Below are 12677 nucleotides of genomic sequence, written 5' to 3'. Positions count from 1 at the left end.
GCAGTTGCAGGGTCTTCTCAGCCGCACGAAGTCGATAGATAGGATATCATTGGACCGGCAGGTCCCTTATGCTCTAGGGGAGCGTAACGAACTATCGATCAGCCCTTCCCCAATCCAGAGCCAATTCAGCCAGCTGGCCACTGGCAGAGCTCATACAAGCGAGCTGCTGCGCTAATACTGTATTAAGGCAGCACTTTATCGTGGAGGCGCCTTGGCAGGGCGGAATCTACACATGGAGATACCATGGGCTTTTTTTTCTCAATTACCGCTGCACGCCCCGCGATAGTGTGAATTAGGTTGGCCTGGTGCAGGCCGCAGAGGTTACCTTAATCGTGATATTACTAATGCTCGAGCTGAAGCTCGCGTGCTACGCTGTCGGCGTGGCTGGATTCTGGCTACACCGTATTACTGCAGGACCCCTACTTTGTGCTCATTCTAGGCCTGTGAATCGTCAACTTCGAAGTAAGCCGCAGTACCTTACATATGGAATCTGGAACACTCATTTCCAATGTCTTGCAATCCAACGACCTGGTATCTGTGGGACTCATAAGACAGGTCTAGAACTGTCGCATATCGCACTTAGCTAGCGCTAACTTTTAAATTGTCGCCTTTTAAGGATAGACCCGTTGTCTAGCAATACCTCATGTCGAGATAGGGCTTAGTTTGCTGCGGAGTGTCTTATGCAAATTGCAAGAAACATTCGACGTCGTCCATTCCTTGAAAAAAACGTGTTGACAGTTCGATATTACATAATAATTCTAGAGATATGCAGGTTGGAGTTGGGGTTGTAGTTAGGGTTAGGATGGGGTTAACCCTAACCCTAATCTAACCCTAACATCAACCCTAACCCCAACTACAATTTATATCGGTTGTAAGAATGGACAACTACTGAACATACATTAAAACTCGGGATGCTCTACAGTTATAAAGATAACTATGTTCACATTATAACTATAGGAAGATTATGTACTACGAACCATTTATATACATCGAATCATGATAGAGCAAAGTATCAATCGCGTCCGAACACTGAGATGATAGAGATCGCCGAGCTTTCAGGGGGTACCCGGCGAATTCTCATCACGGCCAAAGTCGAACGTAATACCTTTAGGCGCAGCTTTCTTCAGGTTATCAGCGAACTTCGCATCCTTGAAGGCGATCGTAGCGGTGCCGAAGTCGTAGCTAACAAGCTTATCACGAAGTCCCGTGCTCGGGAAGCCGTTATAGGACACGAGTCCAGGAGATATATACCACTTTCCCGAGTGGTTCTCCGGCGGCTCGTCCGTTCCGTCGGTCTTGGGGAACCGGAAGGCGTGCGTGCTGCCGCCGTCCTTGTGGTATACGATCTTGGCGTGCGTTCCACTGTCAATCTGGACAGCGGGGTCGTTTTTATCCTTGACGGTATAACCGCCATGTCTTGACGCGGCGACGTACTCGAGTTGGTCGTTCTTGACCCATATTACGACGTGTTCCCATTCATGCCTGTGCCCACCGCCGAGAGGGGCGTTCTGGTACTTGGTGTCCTTCTCCATGTAATAATCATATAGATAGGCGCACCACCCGTTGTTACAGCGCTGCCGCGAGTACACGTTGTTGTTTACGAGGTCGCTCGCGTCCCGACATCCTGCTCCTCCCGCGGCATTGTTCGTGCTAAGACCGGGTGCAATATTTCCTTGCGCGTCGATTGCTGGTGTGTTATAGCACGAGTCCTTGTCAAAGTCCATCGCTGGCTGCCATTTGAGGTCGTTGGCTGTCGCTTTCGCCGGTAACATCTTAGGGGGGTCCCGGGCGAAGATGGAAGGGAGGGTAGGGCTTGCATTTGACACGCTTGCCAAAAGCAAGATCGCTCCTACGTAACGGTGGAGTACCATTATCGCCGTCTCTGTTCTGTAACTAGATATGTAAGAGAAACTTCTTCTAAGTAACAGAAAATGGGGTATCGACGATAGAAACCTTTCCAGAGGATCGGTGGAAGCCTGGAAGAGACTTTCCAGCGAACTTATACGTGCATGACCGTCAGGGGCCCCTAATTGAGGTGGGCCCCTTGCTCAGGAATCACCATATGCGTGAGGTATACCCGGACCCATTTTGACGGCATTCCGAGTAGAGTCCCGTCAGTTTACGGCCCACACTCATTGGGTGCTTAAGAATACTAGGTATTAGACGTGAAGGATCTTGAACTCCACGCTCCTTGATCTACCCGCTATACGCCGTGCACGTTTACTATTCTGGGACGCCAATTCGCCTAGTCGATCGTACCTGGAAAGCATAGCCGTGGGTAATGAAGTCAAGATCTAACCTGCCTAATAGAGCGATTGCAGGTGAATTTATACGCTGATCTGGGTCACATATTAAGTGACGTTGTAACCGAAGGATTTCACGGATTCGATCGTTCTTGATGCCAAGCCTTGGCAGTTAGCGCACCCCCCTAAAGTCAATGCCTTTAGGTACCAATTCAATTACCAGCTCGACTACACCCAGTCGCGTCCGCACATGTTCCGAGAACTCATCTAGCAACATATACCTAATAGATGTTATCTTTCCGTAATTCAGATCCCACGAACGCAGCATGTACTCAGTGTACGCGACACTTACCTTACTAAATCTGGATGATCATGCTCGCCGTGATAGGGGATTCGGCCAAACCGACACTTATCTAAGGATGAAGGCTAATTCAATCTAGCCCACTAGCAAGGTTAGCTATGGCAAGCCAGATGGGTCTACGCCGGTCCACGACACGGGAGAAGACTACGGGAAAAGTGGGTATTGAAATCGGCGTACACTAGAATGGAAGGCACTTTGATGGGCTGTAAGATGGATGTCCGTTGGAAGTCGCGCGTCGCTAGACCCCGGGTATTGTGGATGGGCAATTGCTCCGAATAGAACCGCATACTGTGTCCGCGGTCGATTGTAGAAGCTGGGATGATTGATATGTATACCCTATTCCTTTGTAAATATGATTGAATTGATACCTAACTAGATGCCCAGAGCGCTAACCTCACATACAGTCTGTTCGTTCGCATCGCAATACCGCTTATTCGGGGAATTCTCTATAGCAGTACTTTTCCATGACGATGACATGTTCAATATTTTTCTGTAACGATACGGCCGGTTTTCCTCTCTGGAATTTCGCCCATTCGGTGTTGATTGTAGGGGCACTAGGTCTCCGCTCCTCTGTCGGCGCGACCCATGAACCCATTACCGAATAACTCTTATTACCAGCTATCATCTTTCCCCTGAAAATCAGCTTGCCTTGATCATCTTTTGTGAAGAAAACCTCGGTCCCTGCTTGGTCCTCCGCTAACGTCACTAAGTTGCTGTCTGAGAATCCTCGCCAACGCATCTCCCACTTTTGAGTACCCCGCGTCTCAGGGCCAACCCATAGTCCTGGTTTTAAGACACAGCTTTTCTCGAATTTTTCTAGCGAGTCATCTAATGAGCTGGAGATCGGCCGGAAGCGTGCGAGGGCAAAGATACCCTTGGCTTCAAATTGAGCCCATAGTTGTCGTCCAGCCTTTTGGTGTTTTGCGTTGTTATCCATCTGGACCGTCATTACTATCGACACCGGCTCTCCCGCAGATAGCCCAAGAGCCTTGGTGAGCCCTATAGTGCTTAACTCGTATCTTCCCATAACATCCCAAGCCCAATCCGGGCGCTCTTCCAGATATCGTGACGTCGCGGTCGCATTGATAATAAACCCGGGTATTGGGCCAGGCTTATTCTTCGTGGTGAAAACCCTACCCGAGCGGGGGTTTTCCCATTTATTTTTGGGTTTGGGCAGAGTGGCACCAAGGTCTTGCAGTCTCTGAAGCTCGATTTCATCTTGCTCCGTGTCTGATAGGGGCCGCGCATCCCAGGAGGGGTCATAAAGCCGTTTCCAATCCTCGAGCATCCGGGATGCCTCGGTAGGCGCTGCTGGATCTTCGGCTGTAGCCCTATCCTCATCGCTCTCTGGACTCGTATAAAGCTGCGTTCCCTCTAAGATTACGTGCTTGCCATTATGTATCATGGCTAACTTGATGTTTATCTTGGGAGTACCGACGCTGTCGGGGAGCTGTTTCTCTTCCTCGAAAAGAACTTGCCCCTGTGCCCGCGTCTCTCCACCAAGCTTCAGCTCTCCTTCTTCTCCTCGCCATCTCATCAACCATTCTTTAGATTTTGGACCCGGTCTGACGCCTTCTGCGAGTTCACATGCGGCTTCAAACTCTGGAAGAAAGAGCTTTCCATTAGGTTGCGATGCAATTGCGCTCTTGGGACATAGCCGCATCCTACCGGTCAAATTTAGGTTAGGGAAGTTGAAAGAAGCATATAGCTGACATGTATGGGAGCTTGTATGGGTGTAATGGACATCTAAAACATATTCGGTGGCATCTAATGCTTTCCATTTGTTTGCGCAAGTGAGATTGTAGCGACCAGTCACGTCCCAGACGGCTGCGCTAGACTTGGCTGAGCTCCTATGTCTAACGCGTTTTGCAGGCGTATTTTGGGTCTGGGTATTACCGCTAGTAGACTTTAGCGGTCTCTTGACGCCTGCTGGCGATGCCGACATCTTAACAGAATCCAAACTAGGTATTTAATTTTTGAAAGGTATAGTTAAGCTCTAAGAGTCTAAGTATTATATAGGTAAGAATGGGTTGAAGATACGGTCGATGAATTGAGAACTGGGTATTTGAGCTTGTTTGAAGGGAAGGAAAGAAAAATGAGGCGGGTGGGTGCTTATCCCCTTGAGACAAACCAAGGCAATCGGCGCTAGGAAGACCCTCCATTTTTCCGCTCCGGGGATAAACCGTGTGCAGGACTAAAGCCAGGGGTTCACAAAAGCTTAGGCCAATGATGTCAATTCCGATGGTCACAACATCGGAAAGTACAACTTCCAAATAATGATAATTAAAATTCCAAAGATGTGTAGATATATCATAAAATAGCTTTCTGTGATTAACTATTCAGTTATTTAACATTGTAAAATTCTATGGTAGGTATTGCATGCAAGTGCTTGAACAATGATGGGGCATTTCTTGCCGCTAACGCTATGGCAGCTCCCGCCACCATCACTGCTAACCCCTTTTCCTGTCATTAGCCGACACATGGGTACCTACAAGCCTAAGCACAAGGTGTCCAATACGTCAATTAGTTCAACTTTGAGCATTTCAATTTCTCAAAACTTGTCAAAGTCATTTTCAGAAGCGTATTTTCTTTTTTTAATTGTAGACAATAAGTCGTGTAACTCGTCTGAGAATTCAACCTAGGTTATGTTACAATGAAGCTTTTGGCAGAACCAAATGAATATCCATACGTACTTTAATATTCGCCATGATACACCCTCATAAATAAAAGTACAACTCAACTCAACCCTTTTCTAGTATCCAACTAATCTAGAACCGGAACTGCGCTTAGTCTCATCCTAACGGGCCACGAGCTCTTCAAGCCAAACATGATGGTCATCACAACTCTCTCCATGACTCTATTACCCAGTTCAAGCACAGCCATATCCCCATTCAAAAAGGGCCCATACACCACCCATTGCTGTCGAGTTGCTCTCTCTGTTTTGATCGATAACCAGACGATATAAGGGACCGAAAGCGGATATAAACGCGTAACTAATAACCTGCAGACGTTTCTAACTATCCAATGCGCACCGATAAGGAGCAGAGCGGTTACTGGATAAAACCCCAAGTTGAATCGCGTCACTATTTTCTGAACCACCGGATCGCGGATTATAATACTGAGGTACCCATCTCTGGAGAACCAGGCCGGCGGCATGATAGTGACGCAAAGGCATACCAATTGGTATGCTGTGTACGATAGTACATGTGTCGTAGTCGCTCGGAGAAGGTTGAGCATGAGCTTGGAAAAGGGATCCAGCCCTGTTTTATATAGGATGAGAGGCGTTTCTGATCTCGATATAAAGACGAAGACGGATAGATATATAAGCGCTGCAGCCCACAATTGGAAATATACAGGGGGGCCGAATTCCCAAAGCATGTCTTTGATATCGAATGCCCCGTCCATGTTTGGCGTAGGCAGTGCAACGTATGTCGACAAGTTATATAGAAAGATTGCCAGGTCCCTCGATACGTAAGATACTAGCCAAATAAAATAGACTCCAATCGCCATGGGAATAAGATGTGACAAAATTAGAAATAGGCAATCGAAAGCCAGGAGTACTATGTTAGTGACGGCATTGCGGATGAGTGGGCGAATTTGAGTTGGGTCGTGATCGAATATAATCTCACCATCCAACCCAGCATTTCCATGCTCATCAACAGGGCCCCAGTGAAGCCATTTAACAAGCAAGGAATTTACTTTTATGATAATCCCTTCCATGTAAGATCTTCTCACCAAATCTGCCACATTTCCAATGACTTCGAATAAAAGGGTACTAGCGAAAGAAATAGCCACCGTGAGAAGCGTCTTAGACGATATGCGCATCAGATAGTATCTGTACCCATGCCTGAGCAGCCATGCCGTATCTATCTCGGAGTGTATGGCAAGTATTATTGCCAGAACTGCCGCACAGTACAATGTTGCGTCGAGATTAAATGGGAATGGAGGATCTACCATGTCGAGACTCCAGGCTGAAGTAGGGTACTCGGGCAAATCGGGATCGTCGACTTCTTCGTTTCGGTTGACTATGATCTGCCACCACATATCCCAGTCCATCCAACTATCTTCTTCCTCCGATCCATCTAAAGAATCTTCCAAAATCAGCTCCTCGTCGGCGGGGTCCATGGTAAAGGCGTGGAAATCGAGTGAAGTCTAAGCTACTGACTCAATGTGCAACAATAGTAATTCTTTGGTCGGGATACCTGATAGTTTCGTTAAACTGCGACAGACAATGGAAGTTGGGGATATCTCCGAATAGGGAAGGGTAAAAGAATCAGAGGTATTGTTCACGTCAATGGTAATATGGAAGAAAGAACATGAACAAACATACATATAGTAGCCACACAAAGGATCAAATATGAGTTACTAGATTTCATACCTCCAACCTAGTAGGTATGCACCTAGGGAGGTACATGCCAATCTCATATTTTCTCATACATAACATCCGACCTCATTGTATATTTGGTCCCTTTCATGACTGTCGCTCCTTCATGATACATGTCCCTCTGCTGGAATAATACTAGACTTCCTCCTTTAGGGTCGATATCTAACTTTCCAGCTTGTGGATCTTCAAAGTCGACACCAAACCTCGTAGCGCCGCCTTCCACCACATTGTCGTCGTCTGCACCCCCATTCAAGTACAGGTGCAGAGTCAGAAAACTCTGGGCTCCGTCCTCATCCGTAAAATGGCCATCACAATGAGGCTTGAAATATTATCCGGGCCCATACTTGAGGAATCGAAGTTTGTTGTTAAGCCGACAGATGCGCCACGATTCATTACGAATGATGGGGAACTGGCCCGTGATGTCAGGTGCATTTTCTAACGTGACAATCTCAGGGGGTATGAACGGTAATACGCGCTCTAGGAGACGATCTGCCAGGACCTTAGATGTATAGAATATCCGACCACAGAACCGGGACTTCGTGTCTACGACTTGGGACCCGTCGTAGGCGGTTACAGCTGCGGGTGGCCATTCTGCACCATCAGCGGGGCTGACGAGTTTGAGTAAATTCGCGCACTCATCTTGTGTACAAATATTGTCGATTATCATTGCGAAGTAACCATCGTACTCGTCTACGTCTGTCTCGTTAAAGTTGATTATTCGTGCCGTGGCAGAGATAGGAGAAGGTCCACTCAAGATATCTGACTCTTGATTCGGCATATTGTTAACGAGTGTCTTCGGATACACCATGGTCTCTTGTAAAAGTACTTAGTTATTGGTGTCAGGAAAAATATAAGCCATAAATAGGGCTGAAATATGAGGTCGTTAGTAGTTGATGCCCACAGTGGGGTGACAGCACGGGCTACTAACTCCTATTCAGGGGTTTTATGACGATCCGGCCAAAACAGTGTAATTTGTAATATTTTGACACCGTATGATGCTGACTTGGCCCTTATAACTTAGTGGTAGTCTGCTATATCTTAGCGGAACTATAGGCGGACAGATTACTATCAGGTCTCAGTCTTAACCTAACATAATACAGTATTCAGCGATTACTTATCCAATTACACACTGTTTCTGACCTAGATCTGTGTTGGTTGCGGAAATACTCACTTCGAAGCCAACGAAATGGCATTAGGTTTTTGGGCATTGACGCTCAAGCGAAGAGGTCTTCCTCGATTATGAAAGAAGACGCTCTATCTAGTATCCCTAATGTGCCGAATAAATCATTTGCGTCGTTGAAGATAGACATACTACTGCTCGGCGCAGTTTATTGTTCCCGCTTGGGTTTGGAATAAGGCTGTCTTTGGCATATGTGCTGAACAACAATGAGTTAGAATCTTATCGTGAATGAAATTTGCTTCCTGTCATAAAGTTTCCTTTGATTTCGCTAATCGAAGAGACAATATATTGATTGAAGAGGAAGGAATTGTGAGTTGTATGTGTAGTTATTTGAGCTAATAATTTCATGATGAAATGTGTTCTGCGGAATAATGTGCGTAATGCTCCCTATTAATTGTAAGCAGACCATATTTCATAAGCTCGTTTAATAGATTACATTTACGTTTCTCCGCGGCTGACGCTCTGTGTTGAATTCGAGGGTAACCGGAATGCCCTCTATGGTTTAGATGGTATTCCTATCTAGAAATCTAGTAGTTCGATGTTAAGATTGCACTTGTTCATTCTACAGAGTTTGTGAATTATACTGGCTGAGGAGAAATGAAAGAGTGGATTGTTATTCCGCATCTGCAAAATGGGATAGAGAGTAGATGGCGCTAGCCACGAATTAGGTTAGGTAGTTTAGTGAATGATACCTGCCCTGCCGGTTTACCGGTAGGTACCGCATACCCTGTAGGATCCATGTGACAACGTGTACCGTCGGAATCGCCCGCCATTCAGCTAAGCAGCTTCCGCTTTCCTTCTCGTCGTTCCTGCAGCGCCTATTGTCGGCTTTTTAGCGGGGTGAAATTCTAGACAGGTCTGGCAAGTCCAAATCTCGCTCACTTTAGGTTGAATACGGCGAGACTTGATCTGACGCAATTCTGAAAATCTTCTAGTCATTCGCCCTTTTTTTCTTCATCTTTTAATCTTCAACTTTTTGCCCCCTAAGTTTCCTTGGCATTTCTCGTATAGAATAGGATATAATTTCAGGATTCTTTCTGATAATATTTAATCTACGCTACCTACCTAGAATATACTATCTACCAAATTCACGAAACAATCCTACCGCCATGGCTTCTGCGAACCGCTCCAACAATCCAGTGCCACATAACCCGCCCCATGCGGCGACGGTCAAGTCGGCAACCGAGTTAATTGGAAACACGCCGTTGGTCCGCCTGAACAAGATCCCGCAATCTTTCGGCATCGAGGCCCAAATCTATGCCAAGGTCGAACTCTTCAATGCTGGCGGTTCCGTCAAAGACCGCATAGCCTTACGGATGATTGAGGAAGCCGAGAAAAGTGGAAGGATTAAGCCGGGCGATACTTTGATCGAGCCGACGAGCGGAAATACAGGTATTGGTTTGGCATTGGTTGGCGCTATCAAGGGCTACAAGACGATCATCACCTTGCCTGAAAAGATGTCTGCTGAGAAGGTGTCGGTACTCAAGGCACTAGGCGCTACTATCATACGTACCCCCACGCAAGCGGCCTGGGACAGCCCTGAGAGTCATATCGGTGTCGCAAGGAAACTAGTCAAAGAGATCCCGAACGCGCATATCTTAGACCAGTACTCGAACGTAGACAATCCAAAAGCCCATGAGTTTGGAACAGCCAAAGAGATTTGGGAACAGACCGGCGGTGAAATTACTTGCATTGTAGCAGGCGCTGGAACGGGTGGTACTATTTCGGGCTTGGCGAAGGGCTTGAAAAGTTACAACTCGGATATCAAAGTAGTGGCTGCAGATCCGCAAGGGAGTATCTTGGCCTTGCCCGAGGCTCTGAACGACGAGCACCGAGATGAACCCTACAAGGTAGAGGGAATTGGGTACGATTTCATCCCCGATGTCCTTAATAGGCAGCTTGTCGACAAGTGGTACAAGACAGACGACGTGGAGTCTTTCAAGCTAGCGCGTCGATTGATTTCCGAGGAGGGCCTACTTGTTGGTGGAAGTTCTGGAAGTGCCTTGAGTGCTGCCTTCAAAGCAGTCAAGGATTTAGGACTTGGCAAGGACGATGTCGTTGTTGTCGTCCTACCGGATAGTATCCGAAGCTACCTGACGAAATTCGCCGATGATGACTGGTTGGCGGCGAACGATCTACTACCGACTACCGATGCCGCAGCGAAGGAAGCGGCGGCGAATGGTAAATCTGCGAAGGCGGAAGACCCTTATGCTGGCGCAACTGTTCGTTCGTTAAGGCTTAAGCCAGTTATTTCCGTCATCGCCAGTAGTCCTTGCTCTGAAGCTATCGAGACCATGCGTGACAAGGGCTTCGACCAGCTTCCAGTTCTTGCCAGCGCGGGAGGTAAATTGGTAGGCCTTGTCACTCTCGGCAATTTACTTAGCTACGTCTCACGCGGACGGGCTAGCGGACATAGCCCGGTCAAAGACGTCATGTTTGATTTCGGCAAGATTGACGAAGTAGTCACCGATCCCCGAGAAGGAAAGGGTAGCAAAGGTCGCAAGTTCGTCGAGATCACATTGGACACGCCAATTGCGGAGCTGAGCAAGTTCTTCGAGTGGAACAGCGCTGCCGTCGTTACTGAGCCTAGTCAACTCAAAGCTAAAGCGCTCAGCAAGCCCGTTGCCGTGGTCACTAAGGTTGATTTGTTGACGTGGATGGTGAAGCAGGTCAAGGCTTAAGACTTTTCTACGTAGGGAAAGGCTGGCATTTTGCTCTTGCGGGTTAGAAATAGGTTAGATATAGGTTATCAGCATGGCGTTATGGTAGAAATTGTAATTTCAATTTCAGCGATCAATCAACTGGTTAACTTCGGGTATCAGAGTATAAACAACGGACTCAACGTCCCCAATGGTTTAGAGAGAATTGGTTACTGAATACTTTTTCTATAGACATATATCTAGGTAGAATGAATTATGGCAGCGAACTGACCAGGTTTCAATCTCATAGGTGATAAATCGTCTGATTGTGGGGATGTATTATTTCACAGTGGGCTCTGATTTTAAATCGTAACATATTATGAGGCGACTATTCATGAGCTGTACTCTTTCGTATCCACATGCCGACAACATCAGACGATAGTCAATAGCAACCAGGTTGATAGTACACAACAACTCTTTTAAACGAGATCATCTCTCATAATTATAGGTGGATACACATAAGCATTCCAATACCCGACATGTCGGACGTAACCGCATAACGTCCACATCGAATTCGTTGTGAACAAGCCGTCACATCCAGAGATATTACCACACTAACCAAACAACCCAGCATAACCCATGATGAGGGCACCTAGATCCGGTCCGATATCCAGTTCCACCACTTATCAACCTTGCCCTCAAGCACGCTCCCGCCAATAATATCAACCTCGATATCAAACTCCCTCATCTGGCCAAACGTAAACTTCTCAGAGCCATATGCGCCCAGCCAACCATCCTGTTCCTCGGATCCGATCTCGTCCTCGCCAACACCCGAGTCTAGAAGGCCCTTGCTGCGGGACTGTCGTATCCGGCCGAGCTCGACCTCGAGGTTACTCTTGACAAGCGAGGCAGGCAAGGCAGTGAACAAATCCAACTTATTCGCGGCGAGCAGGACGTGGATCGCGTTAGGCGTCTTCGACGTCTTTCCCGCGCCGGTGCGCTTCTGCAGCGTGAGCAGGATGTCGTAGAGGAAGCTGGCTGTGTCCGCGAGACAGTCGTCGAGGCTCGCGGCGTCGAGCATGTAGATGATGCCGCGCAGCGTGTCGGAGGCGATGTGCGTCATGGCGTGCTGGTTCCGCAGCTTGCCGTGCCCCGGGGTGTCGACGAGGAGGAACTTCCGGTGCGTGCCCGGGGCGTCCATGCGCGCGGCTTCGCGGAACGTGGTCGCTCCGTGGTCGCTGGATACGGTCAATTCGATGGATTCGGGGACCTGCGAGGTGTGTGTTGCGGTGGCGGAGTCGCCGCGCTCGAGTAGTGTCATTAAGGATGTCTTGCCGCTGCCTGGAGGCCCGACGAGGAGGATCGAGGGGAGGCTTGTGTAGGGCGTGCTTTGCGAGATGTAGAAGTGGACGAGGATCGGGAGGACGAGCACGATTATAGCGCCGACGATGAAGATTTCTGTTGAGGGGGTCAGGATGTACTCCAGAGCCTGCTTAAGGCTCTCCATGATGTCCATCTTGCGCGGTTTGTGGTTGAAAGCAAGATGGATGAAAAGAGACGGAAGAAGAGAGAATATTTATGGACAGGAAGGAGGAGGTTGACTTTAACAAGTCATGTCATGTCGAAATTCGATGCAGTGTAGCTTCCTTGGGTTGCAGTGTCATCATTCGATGCCAAGTTGTTACGGCAATTTAAGTTAGCTCAAGCTTCGACGCATGTGGCAGATGTGGGTTCACCGTGGTGCTGGGAGAGGTACGTACAGACGACTATAAAATAGTGGAGGATTACCGGCCAATTGAATCTCGTGGCTAAGCCCTAGAGCGTTGCTAGTCCACTCAACAAGGGGAAACTTGAAAAGTAAGGTTTAGGC

General features: G+C 47.8%; 6 protein-coding genes across 6 annotated transcripts; 1 reads left to right on the top strand and 5 right to left on the bottom strand.

Moving 5' to 3' along the window:
* Positions 1-1055: 1055 nt before the first annotated feature.
* GGS22DRAFT_196228 (NPP1-domain-containing protein) lies at positions 1056-1871 on the bottom strand (the record flags this gene model as incomplete). The annotated part of the gene is made up of 1 exon (XM_047965796.1): positions 1056-1871. One exon carries the CDS (start codon positions 1869-1871, stop codon positions 1056-1058), a length of 816 nt encoding a protein of 271 aa, XP_047815909.1.
* A 1111-nt stretch (positions 1872-2982) lies between these two features.
* GGS22DRAFT_171473 (uncharacterized protein) lies at positions 2983-4404 on the bottom strand. Its single transcript, XM_047962608.1, has one exon. It carries the CDS (start codon positions 4265-4267, stop codon positions 3035-3037), a length of 1233 nt encoding a protein of 410 aa, XP_047815908.1. The 5' UTR covers positions 4268-4404; the 3' UTR covers positions 2983-3034.
* A 783-nt stretch (positions 4405-5187) lies between these two features.
* GGS22DRAFT_171472 (uncharacterized protein) lies at positions 5188-7146 on the bottom strand. The gene is made up of 3 exons (XM_047962607.1): positions 6935-7146; positions 5298-6806; positions 5188-5242 (listed from the first exon to the last, which is right to left on the bottom strand). The coding sequence occupies exon 2, from the start codon at positions 6727-6729 to the stop codon at positions 5368-5370; it is 1362 nt and encodes a 453-aa protein (XP_047815907.1). The 5' UTR covers positions 6730-6806; positions 6935-7146; the 3' UTR covers positions 5188-5242; positions 5298-5367.
* On the bottom strand, positions 7026-7766 carry GGS22DRAFT_181427 (uncharacterized protein; the record flags this gene model as incomplete). The annotated part of the gene is made up of 2 exons (XM_047963864.1): positions 7026-7263; positions 7333-7766. The coding sequence occupies 2 exons, from the start codon at positions 7764-7766 to the stop codon at positions 7026-7028; spliced, it is 672 nt and encodes a 223-aa protein (XP_047815906.1).
* A 1285-nt stretch (positions 7767-9051) lies between these two features.
* On the top strand, positions 9052-11227 carry GGS22DRAFT_171468 (cystathionine beta-synthase). The gene has a single exon (XM_047962606.1). It carries the CDS (start codon positions 9278-9280, stop codon positions 10847-10849), a length of 1572 nt encoding a protein of 523 aa, XP_047815905.1. The 5' UTR covers positions 9052-9277; the 3' UTR covers positions 10850-11227.
* On the bottom strand, positions 11168-12531 carry GGS22DRAFT_171467 (P-loop containing nucleoside triphosphate hydrolase protein). The gene has a single exon (XM_047962605.1). It carries the CDS (start codon positions 12321-12323, stop codon positions 11460-11462), a length of 864 nt encoding a protein of 287 aa, XP_047815904.1. The 5' UTR covers positions 12324-12531; the 3' UTR covers positions 11168-11459.
* Between the last annotated feature and the right edge of the window lie 146 nt (positions 12532-12677).

Source organism: Annulohypoxylon maeteangense (genome assembly GCF_022496945.1).
Source record: "Annulohypoxylon maeteangense strain CBS 123835 unplaced genomic scaffold GGS22scaffold_17, whole genome shotgun sequence".
Lineage (NCBI taxonomy): Eukaryota > Fungi > Ascomycota > Sordariomycetes > Xylariales > Hypoxylaceae > Annulohypoxylon > Annulohypoxylon maeteangense.
Note: the sequence above shows the minus strand (reverse complement) of the source record. Positions and strands in the feature narration are given on the sequence as shown.

Excerpts from the sequence above, each read along its gene's own strand:
- GGS22DRAFT_171467 (XM_047962605.1), bottom strand. The coding sequence starts at position 12,323 with ATGGACATCATGGAGAGCCTTAAGCAGGCTCTGGAGTACATCCTGACC.
- GGS22DRAFT_171473 (XM_047962608.1), bottom strand. The coding sequence starts at position 4,267 with ATGCGGCTATGTCCCAAGAGCGCAATTGCATCGCAACCTAATGGAAAG.
- GGS22DRAFT_171472 (XM_047962607.1), bottom strand. The coding sequence starts at position 6,729 with ATGGACCCCGCCGACGAGGAGCTGATTTTGGAAGATTCTTTAGATGGA.
- GGS22DRAFT_171468 (XM_047962606.1), top strand. The coding sequence starts at position 9,278 with ATGGCTTCTGCGAACCGCTCCAACAATCCAGTGCCACATAACCCGCCC.